Genomic DNA, 23,445 nt, shown 5'->3' with positions numbered 1-23,445 from the left:
GTTAGAAAAGTCTTCTGAGAGTGGAGGTGAATTGGCATTTTATAAGCACACTCACGCGGTACCGAATTACACTAAATCTTTTCTGTGAAAGGTCAGATCTCTCAGGCTAATGACCACTCTCAGCTTAGACCTTTTCTCTTTCATGAACCTCCCCAGTATATCTGGGTGCTATTCCAGGACCAGGCTCTGGGATCCCAGCAGGGAAACAAAGATGCATATACTATGGCTCAGGAAAGCTCCCTCAACAGACTCTCTGAGTTGAATCCTGCCATATATTTATATGGAATGTGAGGTTGGAGGAAGATCTGGAAAGCCTTTGGATACTAGGTGTTTCCCAGGTGAACAGGGTTGGGGGAACACTGCTCAGAGATGACCGACCATCTCCTGGGTTTGGGATATGGCTCAGCAGGTAAAAGCACTGATTTCAAACCCTTGGTATCAGTAAAAATCCAGACTGATTGCAAGAGTACAGGCTTGGAATCTCAGGGCCTTGGTGGGCAGAAATAGAAGGCTCCCTGCAGCTTGCTGCCTACCAGCCTAGCTCCAGGTTCTGAGTATCAGAAGTACATCATTCCGATCTATCAGGAGGCACAAGGACTCTGCTCTTTCCCAGCTGTCAGATAACGCGTATTTGTCTCTGTTTACCATAGGGTGGAAAGTTAGTTGACTGCTGGAATAGCTAATTTTATGTCAACCTGACACAAGCTGGAGTCTGGAGAGGAGGGACTGAGAAAACGCCTTCATAAAATCAGAATGTAGGCAAGCCACCAAGCAGCACCCTTCCACAGTCTGTTTATCAGCTCTGTTGCCAGGTTTCTGCCCTGTTTGAGTTCCTACCCTACTTCCTTCAGAGATGGGCTATGATGTGGAAGTGTAAGCCAAATAAGCCCTTTCCTCTCCAATTGGTTTTTGCTCGTGGTATTTCATCATAACAATAATAACCCTAATTAGGGCAGCTCCTGACTACCTACATAACAGGAAAGCAGGGCGGGGTCTCCATCCCCATCCCCCACCCCACCCCCTTTTAACTTTTTGTCTAGGGTAACACACAGTTCTACAAGATAGTAAAATAAAAACTGTCTTACCCTCCTTAGTCTCTTGAATTTGTTATTACATAGCAAGAGTCTTGCTTCTTACAGTGAGAAACATGAGGGGAAGGTAAAGATGTACTAGGACAGCCTAGTCCTCTGGCCAGGTGTCAAGTCCCACACAGGTGGATACCCCCAATGCACACAGGACAGATGACCACTTCTGACCAGCGTGCCTGTCTGGCTGCTGTAATACTTCTTTGCAAACTGCTCTGTGATCTCTTTCTGACTGTCTCCCACTCCCCCACCTTTAACTATTCTGTGAGTTAATCCTGTTTCTTTTGACTACAGCTTTGATACGACAGTAATGAACACTTATTACAGGAGTGAGAAAAATGGGTAAAAGCCAGGCATGGCGGTGCACGCCTGTGATCCCAGCCCCTGGGGAACTGTGGCAGGAGGATGAACAATTCCAGACCAGTCTGAGCTACATTAAGCAACCAACCACGTTAGAGTATTAAGACAAGCCTGTCACAGGGTTGCTCAAAGAAGCTAGAGGAGCTGGTATTATCCTTAGAGCCAGTTCTCAGCTGGTTTTCTTCATTCTAATAACCAGCATTTGGGGGTGAAGATGGACGCTGGGACATCTACCCCACAAAGCCACGCTAGTTCCAAACTAGCTCCGTGGAAATCAGCGAGCAAAGAAGTGCCCGAAGGCGACCCAGTTCTACCCAGTCCCCAGTCTGGAGCTGCGGGGGCGTGTCTGTCACGTGAAAGTGGCGTGGTGGCGTAGGCGCTGAGCTGCGCAGGCGCGGGGAGACCTTAGTCTCACCCGCCCTCAAAACTGCACTACAACCGAGGAGGCACCTGCGTCCGCTGGCGCAGCTCAGGGGCCAGTGAGGTCCACGGAGGCGGGGTCCTTGGGGCGCAGGTGAGGATCGAGGCAGGCCAGGGACCGCGGAGACTAGATGCTGGATAGAGGATGTGACCCGATCCTCTCCAGGTACCGCTCTCCGATGTGCCCTCAGCCCACCACAGCGATCAGGACAGACTCCACGCTTGGGGCCCAGAGACCCCTGTCCCGGAATGGCGCTGGCGGCACCCAGCAGTCTGAATCGTTGGGACAGAGGACAGAAAAACTCTTGCCCACCCAGATGTTTGAATTGTTGGGACAGAGAACTGAAGGAAAAAAAAAAAAAAACAAAAACGTTTGCCCACCTCTCAGGAAGGGGCATCCACCCAACATGGGCTAGGCTGAAGGCTGCCAGGGGTGGCCGTGGCTATCCAGTTTCGGTATTGGGGTGTCCTGTGAGGAAGTCTCTGAGATACCTGCTCCTCCTTCTCTTCTAAGGGTTACAAACCTTTGCCTTAGAAAGCTCCGTTGTAAATTTCAAACCGCTGCTGAGGTGTGGTAATGAGATAATCAGAGCTCCAGGACAGCCCATCCTCCGAATTGTTAGGTTGTTGGAGTTGGTGAAAATGGCCCAAGGGAGAGCAAAGTTAAGGTCCAACCTGGCAGGGTTTGCATGGGAAGGTGACAATCCGAGTCTCGCTGCCACCGTGCCTCCAATGTTTTCACAGCCCTGTTACCTAGATTTTTGGTTTTATTTTTACTTCAACATTTCTTGTCTTGGAACTTGGTAAATGATTTATGTGAAAAGAAAATACTCATTGGATGTTTTGTTTCGAGACAGGGTTTCTCTGTGTACCTCTGGCTATCCTGGAACTCATTCTGTAGACCAGGCTGGCCCCAAACCCAGAAATCCTCCTGCTTGTCATGGAGCCCTGCTAATAGAATCTGGGTCCTCACAAGATACTCATCAGAAAATCCTTTGTTTCAAATATTTGGGGTGATCAATGAGTAATCCAGAAATAAGTAAGAATTTAACATCTCTGGCAGTCTTTGCAAAGAGCTTATAGCATCTTCAGTGATTCATCTCTGTAGAAGGTGATTAGGAAATTGTTCCCATTTTGCTAATGTGAAACATGGCTGGTCCAGGCTCATGCAACTTGGTTCTTCTCGTCCGACCTTTCCTTGGTGTCCTTCCTTATAAGGGATGGCATTTACCTGAGACCCTTTGTGTTGTCCCTGAAGGGGTACAAAGCACTCTACCCCACCTCTTTCCCCTTTTCTTCTTGAGGGGGTGGGCCTTATGTAGTTCAGGGTAGCTTTGAATTTCCCGGAGGCTTTCTTTGAATTTGCAGTCCCCCTGTCTCTGCCTCCTGATTGCTGGGATTGCAATGATCATTTCAAGCTTGTGTGGCACCAGAAGGTTTGTTTGGTGAGGTCTGGAATTTTAAGGTGCATACGATTTCATTAGTATCCCAGATTAAAAGCAACTCTCCTGCTAGTTGGCTATCTGCTTCTTTGAAATGCTAAGCTCAGAGTCTGCTTGGACAGAGTCTTAATGTGGCAGGACCTGTCCAGCGTTGCTGTGGAAGAAGCCAGCCTCACCCATGAGCTCTTTGGCCCTTGCCAAGGCAGATTGAAGTTGAGCAGTAACCTTTGCCTTTGGCACTACCAGGAGCAGTTGTGGGAGAGCCAAAGAGTTAACTCAGAGTATGTGCTGTGGAGAATGTGGACGTAAGGCAGGACTCCCCCGGGCCTGGAACTTTCACCCAGAAAGCTGACTTGCAGTAACACTGCTGGAGAAATTGTTCTATTCTTTTTTGTTGTTGTTGTTGTTGTCTGTTTTACCTTCCTAGGACAGTGAGTGAGTTCATCTGAACCCTGCAAAAGATAAAGACCACCCAGTGAGGTGGCCTATGCCTAAAATTGCAGCACTAAGGAGGCTGAGGTAGGAAGGTGGCAAGTTCTAGGCTATCCTAGGCCTTTCCTTTTTAAAAAAGGAAAAAGAATAAAGAAAATGAAAACCATAACGAAGCATTTCCAGTTTCCTAGAGCGCTGCTGTGTTTCATGTTGGTCTTCTCCAACACGTGCCACCACTGGATGCAGCTTGATTTTTAGAAGATCTTATGGTGATAAGCAAGAAAACGGTCTCTGGGGGCCAGAATGAGAGTTAGGATTTGGTTGCCGGAACCCAGTGTTTTTTGGACATTTGTCCTCATCTTCCTGTCCATAATATTCATATGACTTGAGAGAACGGGTCTTCTAAGCCAAGGCAAGAGGCTGAAAAGTCAGCAGAATGCCCAGGTCTTTGGAGGGGACCAGTTCTCGTAGGAAAGGACTTCCCCGCCAGCTATACCCCTCACTCTAAGTTGTGTCTCTGAGTGTGTTGTCTTATTCTCCTCTGATCATACGTTCACATTCTGACTCTTAGCATCTGGGTGAAGGGTGGGAGAGAGGCAGGCACTCACCCCAGACAACAGAACTGTCTGTGACAAATGAGTGCAGGCCACTGCAGTGGCCAGTTCCACGGGTGCTTGTGGGAGTTCTCTGCTGTCTCTCACTGTGACCGTAACCGCTAAGCTGGCATTTTCAATGGCATCCAGACTTAACAGGGCCTTGTCACTGTTTATAGGAGAAAAATGCAGACCAGCTTCTCAGTAGAGAATGGTCCTTAAGAAAACATTTGGCATTGGTTTGTGAGCTGCCTGGGGGAGACTGGGGTGCTCTCTGGACACCAGGCCACATTCAGGAGGAATCTTGCTCAGCTTGTTCCGAGCCAATGATCAGGTTTCAGCACCAGCTTTTCTGATGGCAATGCATGTGCATATTGTCCTGGCTTTAGGTGCCTGGTTCATGGCAGGCTGTGTAGGACCTTGAGGATCTAAAGCAGAGTAAACTGTTATGGAATGGGGATTGGATCTCAACGTAGACACCGATGTCCTTCTTACCCATGTGACTTTGGGCTAGCCAGCTTCTCTGGGTCTTAGCTCTTCATTTACTCAATGAAAGGGTTACTGAAGTAGAACTTTAGGAGCAAAGGACATTAAGAACAGGAGATGGTAGAGCAGAGGTGGGGAACCGTCTTTCCAGTCTTTTCACTGAAGGCCTGAGCCAAGGAAGTCATGTGCCTCTTCCTCTTGCTTTCCCTCCTTTTCCTTTCTTCCATCACCTGGGTCTGCCTTAGGCCAGCTTTTTCCAAGGTGGGAAGAGTCTCTGGGTGAGGCTGGGCAGGGCAGGTGTTCCCTTGATGTTTAAAATTTTTTGCTGTCCCTACATGTTTCAGACAGGAGTTAACCCACCCACTGCTGATGCTTTTGTTTTGTTAAGACTTTATCGGTCCCTGCCTAGAGGCAGCTCTTTGAGCAAGCATCTGACTTCAATGTGTGTGCCTGTAAGAGTGTGCTCACCCAGGAGGAGCTCGGTAGTGCTGGGTGCACTCAAGGCCCTCCCTGTAGGTGTAGTCACTGGGCACTGCAGAGCCTGGGTGTGAGACTGGAGACAGGGGATCTCCAGTTCCTTCTTTCTATTTAGTGAGTACACTGGGCCTCAGCTATGTCAGTGAGCAGCAGAGCTGGGACTCAATGCAAGGTCAAGTCCCAAGCTTGAGTATGTTCTCTAACTCCAAGCCAGCAGTGTCCAGAATGAGCTTTCACGCAGAGGGAAAAATTGGGCAGCAACCACTACTTCCAACTTTGCTCCACTGTGGAATTTCAAGAGGACAGTTCAAATCCCTTCATTTGTGGTTTGATAACCTTACAGGCACAGCATGTTACCTACATTACATATAGCAGATGCTTGGGAGGTTCTGTTGATGTAGGAGTGGATGCCCCTTGCCCTCTGGGTTACTGTGAAGTCAGACAGATAACCAAAACACAGCATCTGAGGCCTGTTTTTGACAGTGTGCAGAAATGTGCCTATGTTCACATATGCATGGGCTGTATAATCAGGTAAAGCCTGCAGTTGGCAATGCTTTCAAGGAAGAGTTTGCCACTTAAGTGGCTTCTCTGAACCTATCCATCCTTGCTGGGTGACCTTACCTACTTCTAATAGTTCACCTGCTGGCTTGGCAATGCCCTCCAAGTCCCCATTCCTGTTCCTGAAAAGTTTTCGGGTAGAGGATGTTATATGGATCTGTTATAGTATATCCAAAACTGACCTCCATCCACTACTGACTTCTACAGCTCCCTAGTCAGTGAATGGCACAAGTATCCAGACAAGAAACCAGGAACCTAGAGTCGATTTTCCTTTCTTTGGCCTAGACTTTACCAGTCAAAATTCTGTTCATTTCTTGAGTCAGCTACCCAGCCTCTTCTTCACTGACTGCCACAGTCCAAGCCCAGATCCTCATTACTCTGAACTGCCCAGAACCAAATGAACTTGGCCAAGCTCTACTCTGGTTCACTTCACTCACCATGCTGTAGCCAGAGTGGTTTTGATTTATTTATTATTTTATTTATGTGTAGGGCTGTTTTGCCAGCATGCATGTCTGTGCACCATGTTCATACCTGCCTGGTATCAGTGAGGCCAGAAGTGGGTTTTGGATCTCTGGGACTGGCATTTCAGATAGTTATGAGCTGCCATCGAGGTGCTGGGACTCGAACCCAGGCCTCTAGAAGCCTTGCCAGTGCTCTTAACTGCTGAGCCATCTCTCTAGCCCCTAGTCAGAATGATCGTATCACTTTGAACCCTCTATTTCAGCTTCTCATACAGTGGGCATCTCTGAACATGTGAGCCAGAGCTGACAGGGCCTAACTTCAACTCCCATTCTGGTCTCATCGCTGGCCACTACACCCTCACCAACCACTCTGCTTTCAAGACTACACTGTTTATTATTCCTTTACCCAGAGTTCCCTCACTCTGCCACTCTGAGCTCTTACAGCCCTTATGCCAACTAGGTAAAATCCTGCCTGATGACAAGATCCAGAATAAACAGTACTTTTTGCTCAAACCCTTTCCTGAAAGCATTGCTACCTGAAGGCTCTGTCTGATCACAGGACCCATGCCTAAGTGAACACACATGCACCTTTGCACACTGTGACGGGAAGAGAAGAGGAGGTGATAAATAGATACCAGGTAAGGATCCTTGGCAGTCCAGTTGACTTCCTGGGTGTAGGGTAAGAAATGGGTACAGAGCAGGCTGGGCAAAGAGCCTTGGACAAAAGGACCTGTCCCTTTGATGCTGAATATGACATATGGGCTGTGTTAAGGGCCTGGTTTAGTATGCACCCATAGCAAAGGGGAGTCTGCTGGCACTTAAGAAATGTTACAGTCTGCATGACTGCAAATTGCAAATGACTCAAAACTTTGCTCAATTTTTTTGAAGAGCTAGGGGGCCTTGGCAGCTGGCCACTTCGATGCTTTCTGGAGATTAACCATTGGCAGCTGAAGGAGCCCCAGGGTTTCTGTGTGGCCCAGTCCTGCCTGTGGAGTGGCTAAGCTTAGGGGCCTAGGCAAGACTCCAGAGCTCCACCTCCAGCCCTCCCTATGCCTGGTCACCCTGCCTACACATACACACACACACACAGCCTGTGGGTCAGAGTCCTTTGTCAGTAGAAGCAGAGGCGTGGACACTGCACATGGTAAGTGCTATTCCCAGGTTTGGCCTGCTGAAGGATGGCTATTTAGGGGAAGGGCACCAAGCTGGATGAAGCATGAATGAGCAGGTGGGCCAAAGTGGGGTTAGTGAAGAAGAATGTTGGGGCTCCAAAGTAGGCTGTTTGTGTTGCTATCAGAGGATGTCCCTGGCGTCTAAGGAGCCACTCCTTCGTTTTTGGGTTTGAGAAGATGAATGAGCCTGGGGAAGATGGCAGCAAGTTTGGCTTGGGAGAATCCAGCTGGCTTCCCTCTACCCAGCCTCAGCGCTCTCCAGACCAAAGCTGCTGCCACTCTGAGCTCTTCCAGCTGCTGTTTATTTACAGTCTTATCCAGCTTCACCTTCTGGGAGACATGGGGATCAGATAAAGCTCCCCCCACGGGGAGCTGAGTAGTAGAGCTGTCAGGTGGGGGCTGGCTCTTCTGTAAACAACCTTTCCGTTCTCTTCTGGCCCTCTTTTAAAGGAAGGGGACAGAGGAGGAGGAGAAAAGAGAAGGGACAGCTGGTCTATGGTAAATTTCCTTTAGACCAGACATAGTGGAGCTGTGTTTGATGACTGAATACAATAAGCTTCTTGTTTGAAATTCGCCTGAAGGTGGAGGGTCATGTCCTTGGCCTCCACAAATCCTACTTCTGAGGCCAGGTGAGGTGAGGCCAGGTGTGACATGTGGAAGGCTCTAAGCTTTGGAGTGCTGTTCTTGTTGACTGCGGATAGATGGCAGGATTGCTACCTGCTGGTCCTGTGACAGAAGGGAAGGTACAGAACTCAGAACCTTAGTGTTGCCCCCTGCAAAGAGACTATCTTCTGCTTCACAAGGCAATTGAGAGAATAAACTTAAGCCAAATATGTCAAGTGACATTTAGAAATTTGCGGTTACTGGCCTCCCTGCTCCTCTGGCCAGTGGTCTTGGAGGCACAGGTGGAAAGGCATGAGTTCTATCTAGTTGCTAAAACCTCTCTCCCCATCCCCTTTGTGGGAGTGCAAGCAGGCAATCCAGGGTCTACTGAGACTGTGCACATGTTGCCATGGTATCTATTCCGAGATTTGCCAGGAGTTGCTTTGAGTTCTGGAAGCTCGGTACTTCTGGCGATTAGTTTTCACTGCCTGTCACCAGCACAAGAGCCACCTGCTAGGGTGGGCAGCATGAGCCTGTGCACTGAGAAGTCTGCCTCCAGCAGTACTGCTGATAAAGCCCAGATGCAGAGCCTGGATAGGGTGTTCTCCCCAGAGGAGTGACTCCACTCTTTTTTAAAATTTTTATTTATTTATTTATTTAGTTAGTTAGTTAGTTTTAGAGCACAGTAGGGGTAAGGGCAAGGGTGGAAAACATCACACCTGGGGGAGCTTTGAAACTCCCATCTTGAATACAAGCTTCTTGAACTTGAGGTAAGGAGATGGGAGCCTCTGGGCCATGTGAACTTGAGTTCTTAGGGCACCTTCAGCCCACGATCAAATCCTGCAGAGGATAGTTGATTCTAGTAGGTGGTTCTACCCTAGACCTCTCCCCAGGGATTTAAACGTGCAGAATGAGGTGGGGTCTTACGGAGGCCTGAGAATATTTGAGATCCTAGGATGGCATGAGAGCCATGAGGAAACCCAGGTGCTTGAGGTGGCTGTCAGGAAATGGGCTGGATGAAGCGCCTATTGCTGTTACAGGGGTAGGCAGGGCGCTTCTGGATTTCCTCTCCCAGAGGCTCCCAGCCAAGCTTTCATGTTGTTAACCGAGTCCCACACCAATTCCAAGGTACTTCCTCTATTTCTGTGGTTGCCCGGACTGTCTCCCTTCCTCGTGACACCATAACTCGCGTGTTCATACTCTGCAAGCCGCTTAACCTTCCTACTTACTTTTATGATCCTTTGGGAACTGAGCCTATGATCCTGAGTCTCCTTCAGGATCGTGTGTCATACTAGATTCCCCAAAATCGTTATTTAGGTTGATAGTAAATTGTCATTGCGTGGTGGTAAAATAGAGCCTTGGTGCCTCTAAGAGTGCGGTAGGGGATGTGTTGGTAGGGTAGGAGGTCCCAGGACTCCCCAAATGCACTGCTGGGTTCCACTGGGAGGGTTGATGTAAGCTTGCACATCTGTGACCGGATGACCTCACTCACGTGCTCCTAAGTCCTGTAGACCTGCCCGTAACCCAGAACTGTGGTGGATGGTATAATGGTCCCAGCATTCTTTCCAGGCTGCGCAAACTCTCCTGTTTACAGCAGGTGTCTGGGAGCTGTGATTTCCCTCCTAATCGTTCTGTGAACTATAATCCAGTTATGCGTAACCTTGCCAAAGAAAAACTGGAAGCAGGCCTGTGGAACGTTCTTTCCTGCTGAGCCTGAAGACCTCGATTGTGTCTAAGTCATGTTCATCCCTCATTTGTGCTGAATCCATTTCAGCACTTGTTTGTGGTGAGCCGTTGCTCATAGAACCACTTTGTGTGGTTCTAAGTCTTTCCTCTTCTCTCTCAGATGAAATCAGAGATACAGTAGCAGTAGCAGTAGCAGCCACCACGGCTTTAAACACCCATGCTGGCCTCCTCCTTTCTCCAAGTGAGTCAATACTAGATGGTGATGATGATGGTGATGGTGATGGTGATAGTGATGATGATGATAATTCTCTTCCTCCTCCTCTCCCTTCTCCTCCTCTTCTGTCATATTTGGCCATCCCTTTCCTGGAGTTCTCTTTTAATTAATTGGTTAATTAATTAACTTTAATAATACTGAGGATTAAAACTTGAGTGTGCTATGGAAGTGCTCTACCACAAGCTAGATCCCCAGCCTCCTTTTTGCTTTGAGACTCAATAAATTGGCTGGAACGTCCTTGAACTTCATAGGATCCTCCTGTCTCATCCTGTTGAACAGCTAAGATACAGGCCTGTGCCACGAGACGTGACCTCTCTTTTATTGCAGAGCTCAAATTTGAACTTCCTAAGCTGGCTTCAGTCCTGATGTTAACCCCTTTCTCCCCAACGTCACCCCTCCATGAGTCACTTCCTCTCTCCTCAGAGCCCCCTGTCTGAGCAGTGATGTGGATTTCCCAGCCTCCTCTCAGTCTTTGGAGAAACTTCCAGGTCAGATCGTGCCAGGTGGAATTAAGCATTTTAGGGGATTTATCCCACTTCCTGTCAGTGTCCTGTCCCCAGTGACCTAAGCATCAAGCCAGGTTTGAGGGAACAACCAGGAGGGGCGAAACCTTAGGATGGAATGAGGGCCAACAGCAGCACTGCCCTCTTATAATACAGGTGTTCAACAATGGCCATCTCTAGGCCGTAGGCCTCAGGCAGCCTCTGCTTTCTTGTCAGGTTGGTTTTATGTATTGGCGCTGTTGAAACTCTTTTGGTGGTGGTGGTTTTGTTTTTAATGGAAGCCTATTTCGTTTTTATAATGAGTGAGAAAGCTATTCTCAGCTGGGAGAAATTGACTAAGATTATCCAGTCTCCTCCCCAGAGCGGAGGCCCTGCTGGGCAGTCGCTGGGGCTTTGATGAATAGAATGCCGGCTTTGTTTCTGGGAGATTCTTAAACTCCAGAGGAAGACAGATAGGGTAACAAAACAAGTATCTTTTGATGGAAGATGAGAAGGCCGGCCCTACCCGGGGAGGTGATAGCTGAGCCGCTTGCCACCCTCGATGTGAAGGAGTATGAGAGGGGAGCAGCACGTTGCGCAGCACACACACCTCCCTGGGAAGCAGAGGGGCAAGAAAAGCCCCTAGGCGGCTGCCATTCCTCTCATTCCTCCTCACGCCCTAGTGAGCTCCTTGGGACACAAACCTGTGTGTGACGGCGCTTTCTCCAAGCTCTCCGATGGGGCTCAGACAAGCGGCTGAGCAGTTCTGAGCAGTCCCATCTCTCCCTGCTCCGGGCCCTCCTCCTCTGGTCCCCTGGCGAGTTGCCCACTGGAGCCTTGGGCAGGAGGTCAGATTCCAGCTGTCCTGTGGGAGCAGTAACATCTTCCTTCTTCTCAATCTCCAGACATGTCTTTTCTCCAGGACCCAAGTTTCTTCTCCATGGGTATGTGGTCCATCGGTGTGGGAGCTGTGGGGGCCGCTGCTGTGGCACTGCTCCTGGCCAACACAGACATGTTTCTGTCCAAGCCCCGAAAAGCAGCACTGGAATATTTGGAAGACATAGACCTGAAAACACTGGAGAAAGGTAAGGGGTGACGTTGTCGGCCTCGGTACTTTTCCAGGGTAAGATACATGCTTTACTCCTTTAGTTTTCCTCTTAAAAATTGTCCCCTTTTCTTGAAGCAATATTAGGGAGAAATCTAATAACAATTTTTAAATTACCAATAGTTGTCCCAACCTAACACAAATCATTTTATTTTGCTGTATTACTTTCAGTGCTTATATAGTCACATAGAGGTGATCTTGGTATTAGTGGCAAATTTATCTTTTTCTTATCAAAGTCATTTTTCACTCTCCGTTACTGTTGTCGCCTTAACTGTAATGATGAATTGCTCCGTAATATTTCACGCAAGATTTTACCGTCATTTAATAAGCCAGCTATTCTGGAGAGTATTCTGAGGAATTCCAAGGCTTGTGAGATTGTCACAAAGAATGAAATAAATAGACTTGTCTGGGTGGAAAGAGCTTAAGAAATCCTGCTCACCCCGTCCTGTGTTCCCCGTGCATGGTACAGGGCCTGGCGCACAGTAAGAAACTGCACACTGGAAAGGGGGATCTGGGAAGCTGACAATCCTTTGTGGTCACCCTGCCTGGGATGGAGCTGCAGCAGGGGAGTTGATTTTAGGACAAAGGAGCCTGTGTACCTGTCCCCAGCTCTACCCCTGCCAGGTGCATTTCCACAGCAGAGCCCAGGCTCAGCAGGGAAATCTCTTGGTAAACATTAGGGCTCACTGATTGGATGAACCTCTGGCTAGTGCCCCCCCAGAGAAAAGCCGTTATCATGTGCTCAGTGGGTGAGGGAGCTGCCCTAGAAAGGCAGGAGTGTGGTAGCTCACATTCATGGCCAGTCACCTTAGAAAAGTGCCAGAGAGAGAAAAACCAAGGCTTTGTCCATCCCCCATCTTAAGGATCTCATGTGACCACACTTCCCTTCTTTCCTGTTTTTGTTCACACTGTATCCCACAAGTGTGTGGATACCTCCGAGGAATACTAAAATAATTAAGGTTGCTCTATAATGAGTCCGCACTAATTCTCCCAAGCATTCACTTGTTGGGTTTCTTCCACCTTGTTCTGTTTGTAAGTATTGCAAGTACGGCAGTTGAAATGTTTAGATCAATTAAAAAAGAAAAAGTTGAATATGCTTTTAAGAGTATTTGTGGGAGGGGTGTCAAAATATAAAACTCATTTGAGGCTCTACAGAATTATTAGACCCACCAGTGCTGCCAGCCGTAAAAGGGATTTCAATTTTGCTAGAAATGATCGCAACTTGGATGTTGGAGTTGCACGTTGGTGTTTGCGGGGAGGGACTTTTCAGTGTGCAGTTGGATCATTAAGCCCTCCTTGTTAGTGTTCCTTGGGAAGATGAGTCTTCCTCCCTGTCCGTGCTTGCCTCCTCTTCCGCATGGAGGGCTCATCCTGGTCCCCTCCTAGGCTGGGCCCTGAGCTCAGCTCAGCTTCTTGTAGTTCAGGAGCATCTGAACAACTGAAGAAGGACTGGGCAGGCCAGAAGCAAACAGTAACTATTTCTTCTCTCTCAGAACCAAGGACATTCAAAGCAAAGGAGCTGTGGGAGAAGAACGGGGCTGTGATTATGGCTGTACGCAGGCCAGGCTGCTTTCTCTGCCGAGCGGTGAGTGCCTCTGAGAACCTGTTGGGAGGAAAGCATTCAGGCCTTGGGGTCTGGACTATTTCCATTAGGACCAAGGGCTTATGTGTGCTCTGAGCCTTCTGACATTTCTGGATGCTTCTGTTATTTGCTCTATGCATTTGTTTTGACATTGGCTCTGATCATGTTTGTACCAGCTCCAAATATCCTGGTGGGGTTAGTCACACGTCTGACTTTCTCTGTCCCTCAAGCCTTTTGCCCAATATGGTAGCAGCCATGTCCTGCACTGCCTTTTCATTTAATCCGGAGCAGCAACAGGAGAAAATTCTGAGCTCCCATTGGCCCGCATAGTTGCACACTTGTTGAAATAAGCATCTAGACTGCAGGAACACTCACTGCTAATGTCAGCTGCCAGCTGCTATCTGATGGAGCTGCAGCAAGCAGGGACCCCCCTCAAGGAGGCTCTGTAGAACATTCCTGCTCCTTGGGACCCACCATGGCCCATTTCCCCCTAGATCATGAGCTGTTCTTTCTCCCTGTTTGCTCCCACAGAGTGGGCAGCTGAGCAGGGACTCAGTCATCCCAGGGACTCAGTGTGGATGCATTTGGCCTGTAAGCTTGGGTGACGCTGAGGCTTACTTACAGTGTGGCTCCAGGTCGGCAACTCAAATGGAAGTCGTTCCCCTAACAGAGAATACACATCAGGGCAGGAATTGCGGTTATTGCAATGCAGAATGCTAGTGCAGCAGGAATTTTACAGTGGCCCGAGCATGGCCCTGTAACTCTATCAATGAGTAAAAAGAGGGCAGGGGTAGTTTGATGGCCTGCCCAGGTGGTACCAAAAGCCTCACATTCTCAGATAATTGCTTTGACTAGGAGAAAAGTGGCCTGGGGTTCTCTTGCCCTTGAAACCATTTGGTTTCCCAAGTTACCTTGGCCACATCAGGATTCTCACTCAAATTTCTCTGGAAGCCTGAACCAACCCTAAGATATTTCCTTCCGCTTCTGTGTGAGATAAAGAATCCACGGACATTACTGAGTGCACACACTTTGCAATGTCTTACCTGCAAGGCACCTTTTTTTTCCTTCAGTTTTTTTTTTAGACAGGATCTCATGTAGCCCAGGCTGACCTCTCATTTGCTATGTAGCCCTTGAATTTCTGATCTTCTCATCCCCACCTCCTGAGTGCTGGGATCACAGACACACACCACTGCATCCAGTTTTCTGTGATGCTGGGGACGGAACCCAGGACATTGTGCATGCAAGTCTACCAACTGAGCTACATTTCCAACCTGTGGGTTCTCTGCCCAACCTCAGGGTTCTCTTAGAAACACAACCTGTTGTCATCATTTTCATTTTACAGAGGAGGAGACAGTGGTGCAGAGGTTGCCACAAAGCCAGACTGCCTGCTTAATGTGTTTTCAATTACTGCTGCTGGGGCCAAATGTCGCAAGTTTGACGGCTTTAACAGCAGTCATCGTACAGGGCTGAAGGTTGGGTTCTCAAATGGCATCTGGTTGCATTCCCCCTGGAAGCTGTAATGGAAGTCCATTTCTTTGTCTTTGCACCCTTCCAGAGCTCACCAATGTGTTTTGCTTGTGAGTTCTCCCTCCGTTTCTAAAGTCAGCAGTGCCTGCTCAGATCATTATTACATCACATCCCTCCAACCCTGACTTTCTTCCTCTGTCTTCTACATTTAAGACCCCAGTGATTAGCCGGGCATGGTGGTGCACGCCTTTAATCCCAGCACTTGGGAGGCAGAGGTAGGTGGATTTCTGAGTTCGAGGCCACCCTGGTCTACAGAGTGAGTTCCAGGACAGCCAGGGCTACACAGAGAAACCCTGTCTCGAAAAAACAAAACAAAACAAAACAAAACAACAATAACAACAAAAAAGATCCCAGTGATGACATTGGACCAGTCGAGTTAACATAGGACCTTTTTACTTTAAGGTCAGGTGATTGGCAAGCTAAGTTTCCGCTCAGTCTCGGTCCCCTCCACCCCCGGTCATGTGACAGGTCACAGTCATTTAGACTTGGCCATCTTTGGGGGCTCATTATTTTCTTTCACCCTGGAGGTGGAGTGTTAAAGGGAGGGCTTTTAATTCCAAATCTAATGTGTCCCCAGACAGCAGTGGGGAAACTGCTCTGACATGATCTGTTGAAGCCAGTGACACAGAGAAGGTCCCAGGAGCAACAGTTCTTACTAACTGCAGCCTGTTCTCCTGTATTCTGCTCTGGGCCCTGGCACAGCATTTTGTGGAAACTTACAGTGTCCAGAATGTGGGTGGATAGAGGTGTGTGAGTGACTCAACAGAGGAGTTATATGACTCTGTTCCTCTCAGTGGCTTTAGGGACATCCCCAGAGGAAGGAGCCCAGGAAAGCAGTGAACCGCATCTCCAGCAGGTGGTCCTCAACCACACCAGACACTATAGCCCCTCCCTTCTGTTGTCGTCAAACTTTGTTACTCAGTCCAGGCCTTGGTAAATGTGTTACAATCAACTCTGTTCTGTCTAGTTGTGCTTTCAGTTCTTCCTGTTTCTTCTTGTTATAGAAAATATCATTACTCTCATGTCTCTTTGTAGTTGTATCAGAGGTGGGCAATTAAAAGATTCTTTAGTTATGACCTCTAATGTGAAAAAGCTTCTTAAGGGTGAAGCTTTTCCATGATTCGTGGAGTATTGTTTATTCATCCTGCATATGGTTCTCGAGGATCAAGGATGCCTGTACCACTCTGTGCTCGGCCACACCCACCTCTTGTCCATCTTTACCTCCATATATCCAGCCATGTTCTAGACCCTGGAATGTCTATGAAGCAAAAGACAGATTTTCTTATAGTAAGACAACCTTTAGGATCCTAAGTGGCCGTGCTCAATGGTGGCATGAAGACCTAGCACCAAAAAAGCCACGGGCAGAAAGCAGAGAACATACTTGAGAAGAAGGACAGGTGTGGGAATCTTTCTAGAACAAAGATACCATTCCAGTAGGTTGGACCAGAGCTGGAAAGAGAAAGAAAGTCTAGCAAGGATTAGAGGGGGGGGGGGGTGGAGAGGAAGGCTGGCACAGAAGCCTGGAGGCCGCAGTTGCTATATGGCCTGCATACATATATGTCTGATGGACTCTTGGGCTAGTTTGGTCTGGTACAGGAATGAGCTGGAGAGACAAAGTAGGCAAACATGTCCTGGCTGAGAGTGAAGGGCATGTTTGGGAGCAGCCACTGTTAAGAGGCTCCCAGACATACTTCTCTTTCCCACTGTAAGAAGAGAAAAATGCCTGGCTTGGTGAATGCACTTGAAACCCTGGCCTGTGGCTGAGTATCTACCTCGGACAGATGTAGGCTGGGTCACATAGGCCTGGCTTATTTCTGGAATTTTGTCACCTTTGTCCCTCTGCTCAGTGTCAGCCCCAAACCATGGTTTGCTCTTTGACTGCACAGCTCTGGGTTCTTGTGTCACTGAACCTCCCTGTCTTCCACAGGAAGCAGCAGACCTGATGTCCTTGAAGCCCAAGTTGGATGAGCTAGGTGTCCCTCTCTATGCGGTGGTGAAGGAGCAGGTGAAGAGAGAAGTGGAAGATTTCCAACCTTACTTCAAAGGGGAAATCTTCCTGGATGAAAAGGTGAGCATGTGGTGGCCTGGAGAGATGCCTCCGTGCTTGAGGGTTCTTCCAGATGACCCACATTCAGCTTCCAGCATCCTTTGAATGGCTGGCCTTGGCCTGTAACACCAGCTCCTAGGGATGCAATGCCCTCCTCTGGCCTCTGAGCACTTTGCTCACATGGACAAACTCACACAGAGATGCTCATATACACACCATTAGAAATAAAACACAGAAAGAGAGAGTGTGTTTTGGGTTTGTGGGCCCTGGGCTGTACACTGGTGGGACTAGTCCTTAGCTGGAAGAGGTCACCGACCTAGCATGGTCTGTCCTTTAGCTGGAGGTAGGCCTCACCTTCAGTGTCCCTGAACTTGCAGGGTCCCCTAGCTCTCTGAGAAGAGCATGGGCAGGCTCTTGAAAGTTGTTCTCCATTATTACTAAAGCTGTTCTTGTCAATTGACTCAAGAGAGTGGGAAAGGACAGACACCTCTTCTGCCCCTTAGCCAAGCCCTTGTCCCTTCATTTATGCAGCCACCTCCTTTGTACTCTCTCCTACAGAACCTTGTAAGGACAGTGGGAAAGCACATGTAGGGGTGGCAAGAGGGGGTGTCCTTTCCTCAGATTGAAGCTGCCTTGAGAGCAGAAGTTGAACCCCGTGGCAGAGACTTGCCTAATATACATGTACAAATCCCTGGGTTCAATTCCTGCATCACAAAAATAACAGAATTAAATTTAAACTTTTTTCTTTCCTTTCCTTTTTTTTTCTATCCCCCACCCCCCCCCTTTTTTTTTTTTTTTTTGTAAAGAAGTCAGAGCTGGCAGCTTTCTGTTTCCCTAGGCAGTTGAGTATGATCCTGGGAGGAGTGAAATGTGTTAGACTGCAGAAAAAACATGAACTAGCAGGCTCTGGGGCTTTTGGCTTTTGGCATCCTTCTTAGGGATGAGAGACATGCAGATTGCTCACACAGGATCTTCCTTGCTCTGTAGAAAAAATTCTATGGTCCAGAGAGGCGGAAGATGATGTTCATGGGCCTCATCCGATTGGGGGTGTGGTATAACTCCTTTCGAGCCTGGAATGGAGGCTTCTCTGGAAACCTAGAAGGCGAAGGCTTCATCCTTGGAGGAGTTTTTGTGATAGGATCTGGAAAACAGGTAAGACCTCAGTATTGACTTCAGACCCATGGGTATCTGAGATTGAGGCCCCAGACTGAATCTCTACATTGAGTCCTCCATCCTTCCTCCTAGCAGCTGTCACTGGTCACACATCTACTGTAGGCTTGCATCTCATACATGCACTTCAGTCAGGCCACCAGACAGCCATGTTGCCCTGACGGCAGTTGATGAACTTGAGTCCCAGAGCAGGTGAGCAGTTGGACCAGTGACTTAGTCCAGTGTGGCACTGCAGAGGCCTGAACCTGACTTCCCATTTCAAGTGGTGTTTCCGTACTTGCCAGGGTAGCCCACTTTTATTCTGCTTGTGAATATACTCAATTGGCATGTTCCCAAGCCATTGAAGATGGATGTGGAGGAAAATAAAAAGGGAGAAGGAATAGAAGCAGCCTGACGAGGGAGGAAGACAGGTACGCATAAGAGAGTCCCGTGGAACTCTTGCTGTCAGGACTGTGCCTAGGGAGAAAACCAATTCTTCTGTGTGTGAACAGGGTGTTAGGAGTCGTGGCAATGAGGACCCAGAATCAATGTGGGGACCCTGAGGAAGGGTTATGGGAAAGAGAGATGAGGTCCCTGTGGGCCTAGGAGGCAGGTGACTACTCCACATGGGCCTTGGGGCCATCAGTGGACAGTAATGGGTCACAGAAGGAGGACCTGGAGACAAGCCTTTGTGGAAACTACACATACGACATGCACATGTGTGGGGTGTGGTTGGATTTCTGTTGTTTTGTTTCTGTAGGAAAGCAGCCTTGGTCACAACATAAAAGAAATACGAATAGGAAACTTAGTTTCTAATCTTTAAAAAAAAATGCATTGGTAGTTGTTCTTATTTGTATTAGAATTTAGCATTAAATAGTGTCCAATTTGACATAATTCTGTTTCTTGATTTTGAGTAAATATATTAAGATGTCTTAATAGTAATGGCCACCAAGCACCTGCCTTGTTGTAGGTGCCCGTAGGTATGATTTCATGTCTTTTTTACAACCGACCAGCCAGTCTGCAATGTTAGTTTTCTCTCTAAGTAATGGACCTAGAGATGGGAACAAGTCAGCCAGAGACAGGGCTGGTGAGCAGCTCGGGAGAAATTAAACTCAGGAACCCAGAAGGTCAGCACCCCACTGTGTGCACAGATTGTCATTAGGAGTGGTTCTCAGTGACCTGGTCTAGGTGACCCTAGAAGGTGGCCCCTCTCGTTCGTACTCTAGCCCTGTGGCATTTCATTGTCTTACCTTGGCCTCCTGTGGTGGCCTCTAGGGCAGGGTTTGGCACACCTGCCAGCCTTTTCTTGCCTGGTGATGATTCACTGGGTACTCATGGCCGGGCTAGCACATTCCTGGTGTTGTTAGGTGTGGTGTTTGTTGGTCCTCTCAGAGCTTCTGGCAAGGTAGTGGGTGAACTAGGTTGGCTGGGCAGCAGGACTCACCTAGTTCCTCCTGGAGGGTGTTTCTGCAGTCCTGTTATGTCAAGTACCTCTAGATATGAGGGTTTTTAAAAAATGATTTGTGAAGCCTGGTTATTGTAAAGAATATAGGTATATTCTTTATGGCTATGCTGTATACATATTCTATAGCGAATCTAATATCAGCAAAAGAGTGAAAAGTGGGTGGAACCTTCCTGTTGTGTTCTGGAGGCAGCTCACTAGAACAGAGCTGGGTGGCAGTTGGCTTGGTTTCTCTCTCAGCAGTGATGATGACTATTCCCCATGTCATTCTTCCACTGTCCCCAATGGGGGAGTTGGAGAAGGATCTGAAAGAGCTGAGGGCGTTTGCAGCCCCATGTAGGGAGCAACAGTGTCAACTGGCCAGATCCCCACCCCCCGGAGCTCCCAGGGACTACCACGAACCAGAGTACACATGGAGGGATCCATGGCTCCGGCCGTATATGTGGCAGAGGATGACCTTGTTGAACATCAGTAAGAGCAGAGGCCCTTGGGCCTGAGGGAGTTCAATGCCCCAGTGTAGGGGAATGCCAAGGCAGGAAGGGGAGAGTAGGTGGGTGGGTTGGGGAGCGCCCTCATAGAGGCAGGGGGAGGGGGGATGGCATAGGGAGGGTTCTGGAGGGGAGACCAGGAAAGGGGATAACTTTTGAAATGTAAACAAAGAAAATATCCAATAAAAAAGAAAAAGAATTCTTTCCCTGACTTTCCCCTGTCTGCATTTGGCTTACACAGTAAACAATTGCAATTTCCTTAGTCACTTCCTAATAGTCATCCCAGTGTGGTGGACTTTTCATTATTATTTATTGGTGTTGTGTGTGTGTGTGTGTGTGTGTGTGTGTGTGCAGGCATGCACACATCACAATGTGTGTGTGGAGGTCAAAGGACAACTCTCAGGATTTGGCTTCCTCTTGCCTCAGTGTAGGAGACCTAGGGATTACTCTGGGGTCGTAAGGCCTGTATGTGACAAATGCCTCTGCTGGACAAGCTTCCTGACTGACTAGACTTCCTCTCTTTTCTTTTTTCTTGTCTTTATAATGACGGGACACATTACAGATTATTTGAAATTTAAGGCAAGTGTCCAGATACCACAGTGAGTTAAAGACTATTGAAGATTCCTGATGATCTCAGACACACGTTTTTATCATTTCACTACTCCAGGGTGACTTTAGGTTGTCCTCAGTCTTGATGTGTTTGCTTCACTGTGTTGGAAGTGTGGCCCCAGTTTATGAGGCTTAAAGAAAGGAATGGGTCTACCTTCTCAGATGGGCATCCAGCACCCATCAAGGTGGCCTCTGATCTCTACTTCATAGGGTTTTTCTGTGTTTTCATTCTCTTCTCTCCAGATGGAATGTTCTTTTATCTGCCTGTCATCCAGGAAGCCTTCCACATACCCTTGTTTTAATTAGCCATGACTAGCTTCATGTGTCCCAAATATAAGGACATGACTTCCTCAGTCCCCTTCCTCAGAAGACCAGACTCCTCAAGGGTAGGTGCTGGATTCAGATCTGCGCTCTCAGCTGCCCAAACGCAGGGCCTGATGGACCGCTGGTGCTCAGAATCTGGTTCCTGAGTGAACACCTCCGAGTGGAGACTGACATCCCTTCCTGTTTCCCCTTTAGGGCATCCTTCTTGAGCACCGAGAAAAAGAATTTGGAGACAGAGTGAACCCACTCTCTGTTCTGGAGGCTGTAAAGAAAATCAAGCTACAGACTCCAGCGTCCGGGAGAAGCTGATCCTGTACAGCTGCTGGCTGGGAGAGAACGCACGGGGCCTGTGCTGTGTTCATCAGATGAGCTGTGCTTTCCCCAGGGCCCCAAGAGCCAGAAGGCCCTTGCACCATATTTACTAAGAATTGGTGATGCATTTTAACATTGTCTGTTTAGGTCCCAGAGCCTTTAACATTCCGTTTAGGCCCAGTAGGGCAAATAGGGTCCCAGACAGAACAGAGTTCAATCTAACAAACCAGTGAGAGTTATTTGAGGAAAGATCTAGAAAATTTAATGTTTAAAGTTTACTGCTGAAGCTTCTTTCAAAGGAATATGTCCTAAGTGCCGGTATTTGAAGTGAAGTTTATTTTCATGCCTAGTTAAAAAACAAACAAACAAACAAACAAACCTGAAATCTGAGAAAAGTGCGGCTAAGAAACAGCTCAGTGGTGGAGCATTTACCTAACATGCACATGGCCCTAAGTGGGATACCCAGACAGACAGACAGACAGACACACACACACACACACACACACACACACACACACTCTCTCTCTCTCTCCTAAGAAAAGCTGATGGCTGACTTGATAATTAGAGAATTATCCTTTTGTTTGATGTGTTTTCTGTTAACAACTTGTTACTTAAGGTCAGAGTACCACATAAAGCAATTGCTGTGCTGTGTTCTTGGATAAATTACACAGGTAAATTACAAAGTGAAGGTTCTGTGGTCTTCCCTTATAGACGCAGAGATTTGCTTCCTTGGGAAAAACTGTCACCTGGGAAACTGTCACCTCTAATAAAAATATTCACCAGGAATCACCTCTGTGCACAAGTTTCTCTTGTCCTTGTTCCTCTTGCTTCAGCCTCCTACACTCAGGGCTTATAGACATGAGCCACTACACCCAGAAAGACACAAGGGATTTCTGGTGACGAGTAACAAAAGCCAGACTACTAGCTACAAGTGAAAAAAATGTAGAGCTGGAGAGATGGCTCAGCGGTTAAGAGCACTGACTGCTCTTCCAAAGGTCCGGAGTTCAAATCCCAGCAACCACGTGGTAGCTCACAACCATCCGTAATGAGATCTGATGCCCTCTTCTGGGGTGTCTGAAGACAGCTGTGCTTAGATACAATAATAAATAAATCTTTAAAAAAAAGAAAGAAAGAAAGAAAGAAAGGAAGGAAGGAAGGAAGAAAAATGTATATTCTCCCAGGTTAAGCAGTGAGCAGGGAGTGAGCAGGGACAGCTGTAGTGACTGTTATCCAAGGTGGTTGAGGATGGTCAAAGAGATGCAGTCTGTCATTATTGATGTTGATAGCGCTGGCTGTCCTGGCACTGCCTTTATAGACCAGGCTGGCCTTGAACTCTTTGCCTCCCGGGTGCTGGGATTAAAGGCGTGCACCATGACACTCAGCTGCATTCTGTCATTCTTGTTATGAGTTTTGCTCTCTTCCCTGGATAATGATCTTGACATTTAAATATGGTAATGGGTTTCATGTTGGTCTTCTGGCCACCTAATCTGGTAAGCCAGGAAACGGACACACCAATGATGAAACACAACTCCATCCGTTTGCTGAATTTGAATTTTTGTCTTATAAGTAAAAGGTCGACAGAGCCCCAAGGAAAGCCTTCCTCCAGGGAGTCTCCACCAAGTGGTCCAGTTTAGAGGGGTAGCTGTGGGAATCATTAGAGGATCAGGGTGGAATCTGCCCTCTAGGAAAGTAGGAGAGCAGACAGGATGGCAATTAAACCAGAAAGGGAGGCAAGATAGGGGCTGGGTATGCAGAGTGAACAGAGGAGGGAGGCGTAGGACCAAGATCAAACACGGGTCTGACTTTGGGAGAGGACGGGTATGTATACTATACCTGGTCCTTGCTGTGCAGGATTCTGTAGTCTTTGCGGCAACACTCTTCCGGTACTTGTGTGGGGTTGATACGACTTCTTTCCTAGAAGCTGTATTTCCTGGGCCTCTGGTTACTGATAAGATAAGATAAGTAAATAAGCTCTTTGGAGGCCCCAAGATACTGGAGGGTTCTCAAACTAAAAAGCAAACCTTGGGCTGGGGAGATGGCTCATGGGCAAAATGCTTGCTGTGCATACAGAAGGCTCTGGATCCCCAGCAGTCAGGTAAAAAGCTGTGTGTGGCAGTGAGTGCCTATAAAACAGAGAAAGGTGGCAACAGGGGGGACCTTAGAGACCTGGGGTAAGGTAGGGATGGGAAGGGTGGTGTTAGAAAAGCACACTTCCTTCACAGATGAACACAGACATCTTCACATTCCCCAGCTGTTTGCTCTTGGAGTCCTCTCTCCACTTAGTGTGGCACAATGGAGACAGCACTAGA

General features: G+C 48.0%; 1 protein-coding gene across 12 annotated transcripts; it reads left to right on the top strand.

Moving 5' to 3' along the window:
- The first annotated feature begins 1,823 nt into the window (after nt 1–1,823).
- On the top strand, nt 1,824–21,922 carry Prxl2a (peroxiredoxin like 2A). 12 transcript variants are annotated; one of them, NM_001378815.1, is made up of 7 exons: nt 1,853–1,959; nt 6,874–6,952; nt 11,454–11,616; nt 13,130–13,221; nt 16,673–16,813; nt 17,780–17,944; nt 21,020–21,922. In NM_001378815.1, exons 3-7 carry the CDS (start codon nt 11,472–11,474, stop codon nt 21,131–21,133), a joined length of 657 nt encoding a protein of 218 aa, NP_001365744.1. In that variant the 5' UTR covers nt 1,853–1,959; nt 6,874–6,952; nt 11,454–11,471; the 3' UTR covers nt 21,134–21,922. The 12 variants fall into 12 exon arrangements, with proteins under 12 accessions (NP_081740.2, NP_001303664.1, NP_001303666.1 ...); NM_001378814.1 differs by having other exon boundaries at nt 11,437–11,616; NM_001316732.1 differs by lacking the exons at nt 1,853–1,959; nt 6,874–6,952 and adding exons at nt 7,391–7,458; nt 9,936–10,016.
- The last annotated feature ends 1,523 nt before the right edge of the window (nt 21,923–23,445 follow it).

The sequence above is a fragment of the Mus musculus genome, chromosome 14 (genome assembly GCF_000001635.26).
Source record: "Mus musculus strain C57BL/6J chromosome 14, GRCm38.p6 C57BL/6J".
In the NCBI taxonomy this organism is placed as follows: domain Eukaryota; kingdom Metazoa; phylum Chordata; class Mammalia; order Rodentia; family Muridae; genus Mus; species Mus musculus.
Note: the sequence above shows the minus strand (reverse complement) of the source record. Positions and strands in the feature narration are given on the sequence as shown.

Coding starts and splice junctions, on each gene's coding strand:
- Prxl2a (NM_001316732.1), top strand. CDS start 9,993: ATGCTGGCCTCCTCCTTTCTCCAA. Junction 16,814..17,779: donor AAATCTTCCTGGATGAAAAG/GTGAGCATGTGG, acceptor CTTGCTCTGTAG/AAAAAATTCTATGGTCCAGA. Junction 17,945..21,019: donor TGATAGGATCTGGAAAACAG/GTAAGACCTCAG, acceptor TTTCCCCTTTAG/GGCATCCTTCTTGAGCACCG.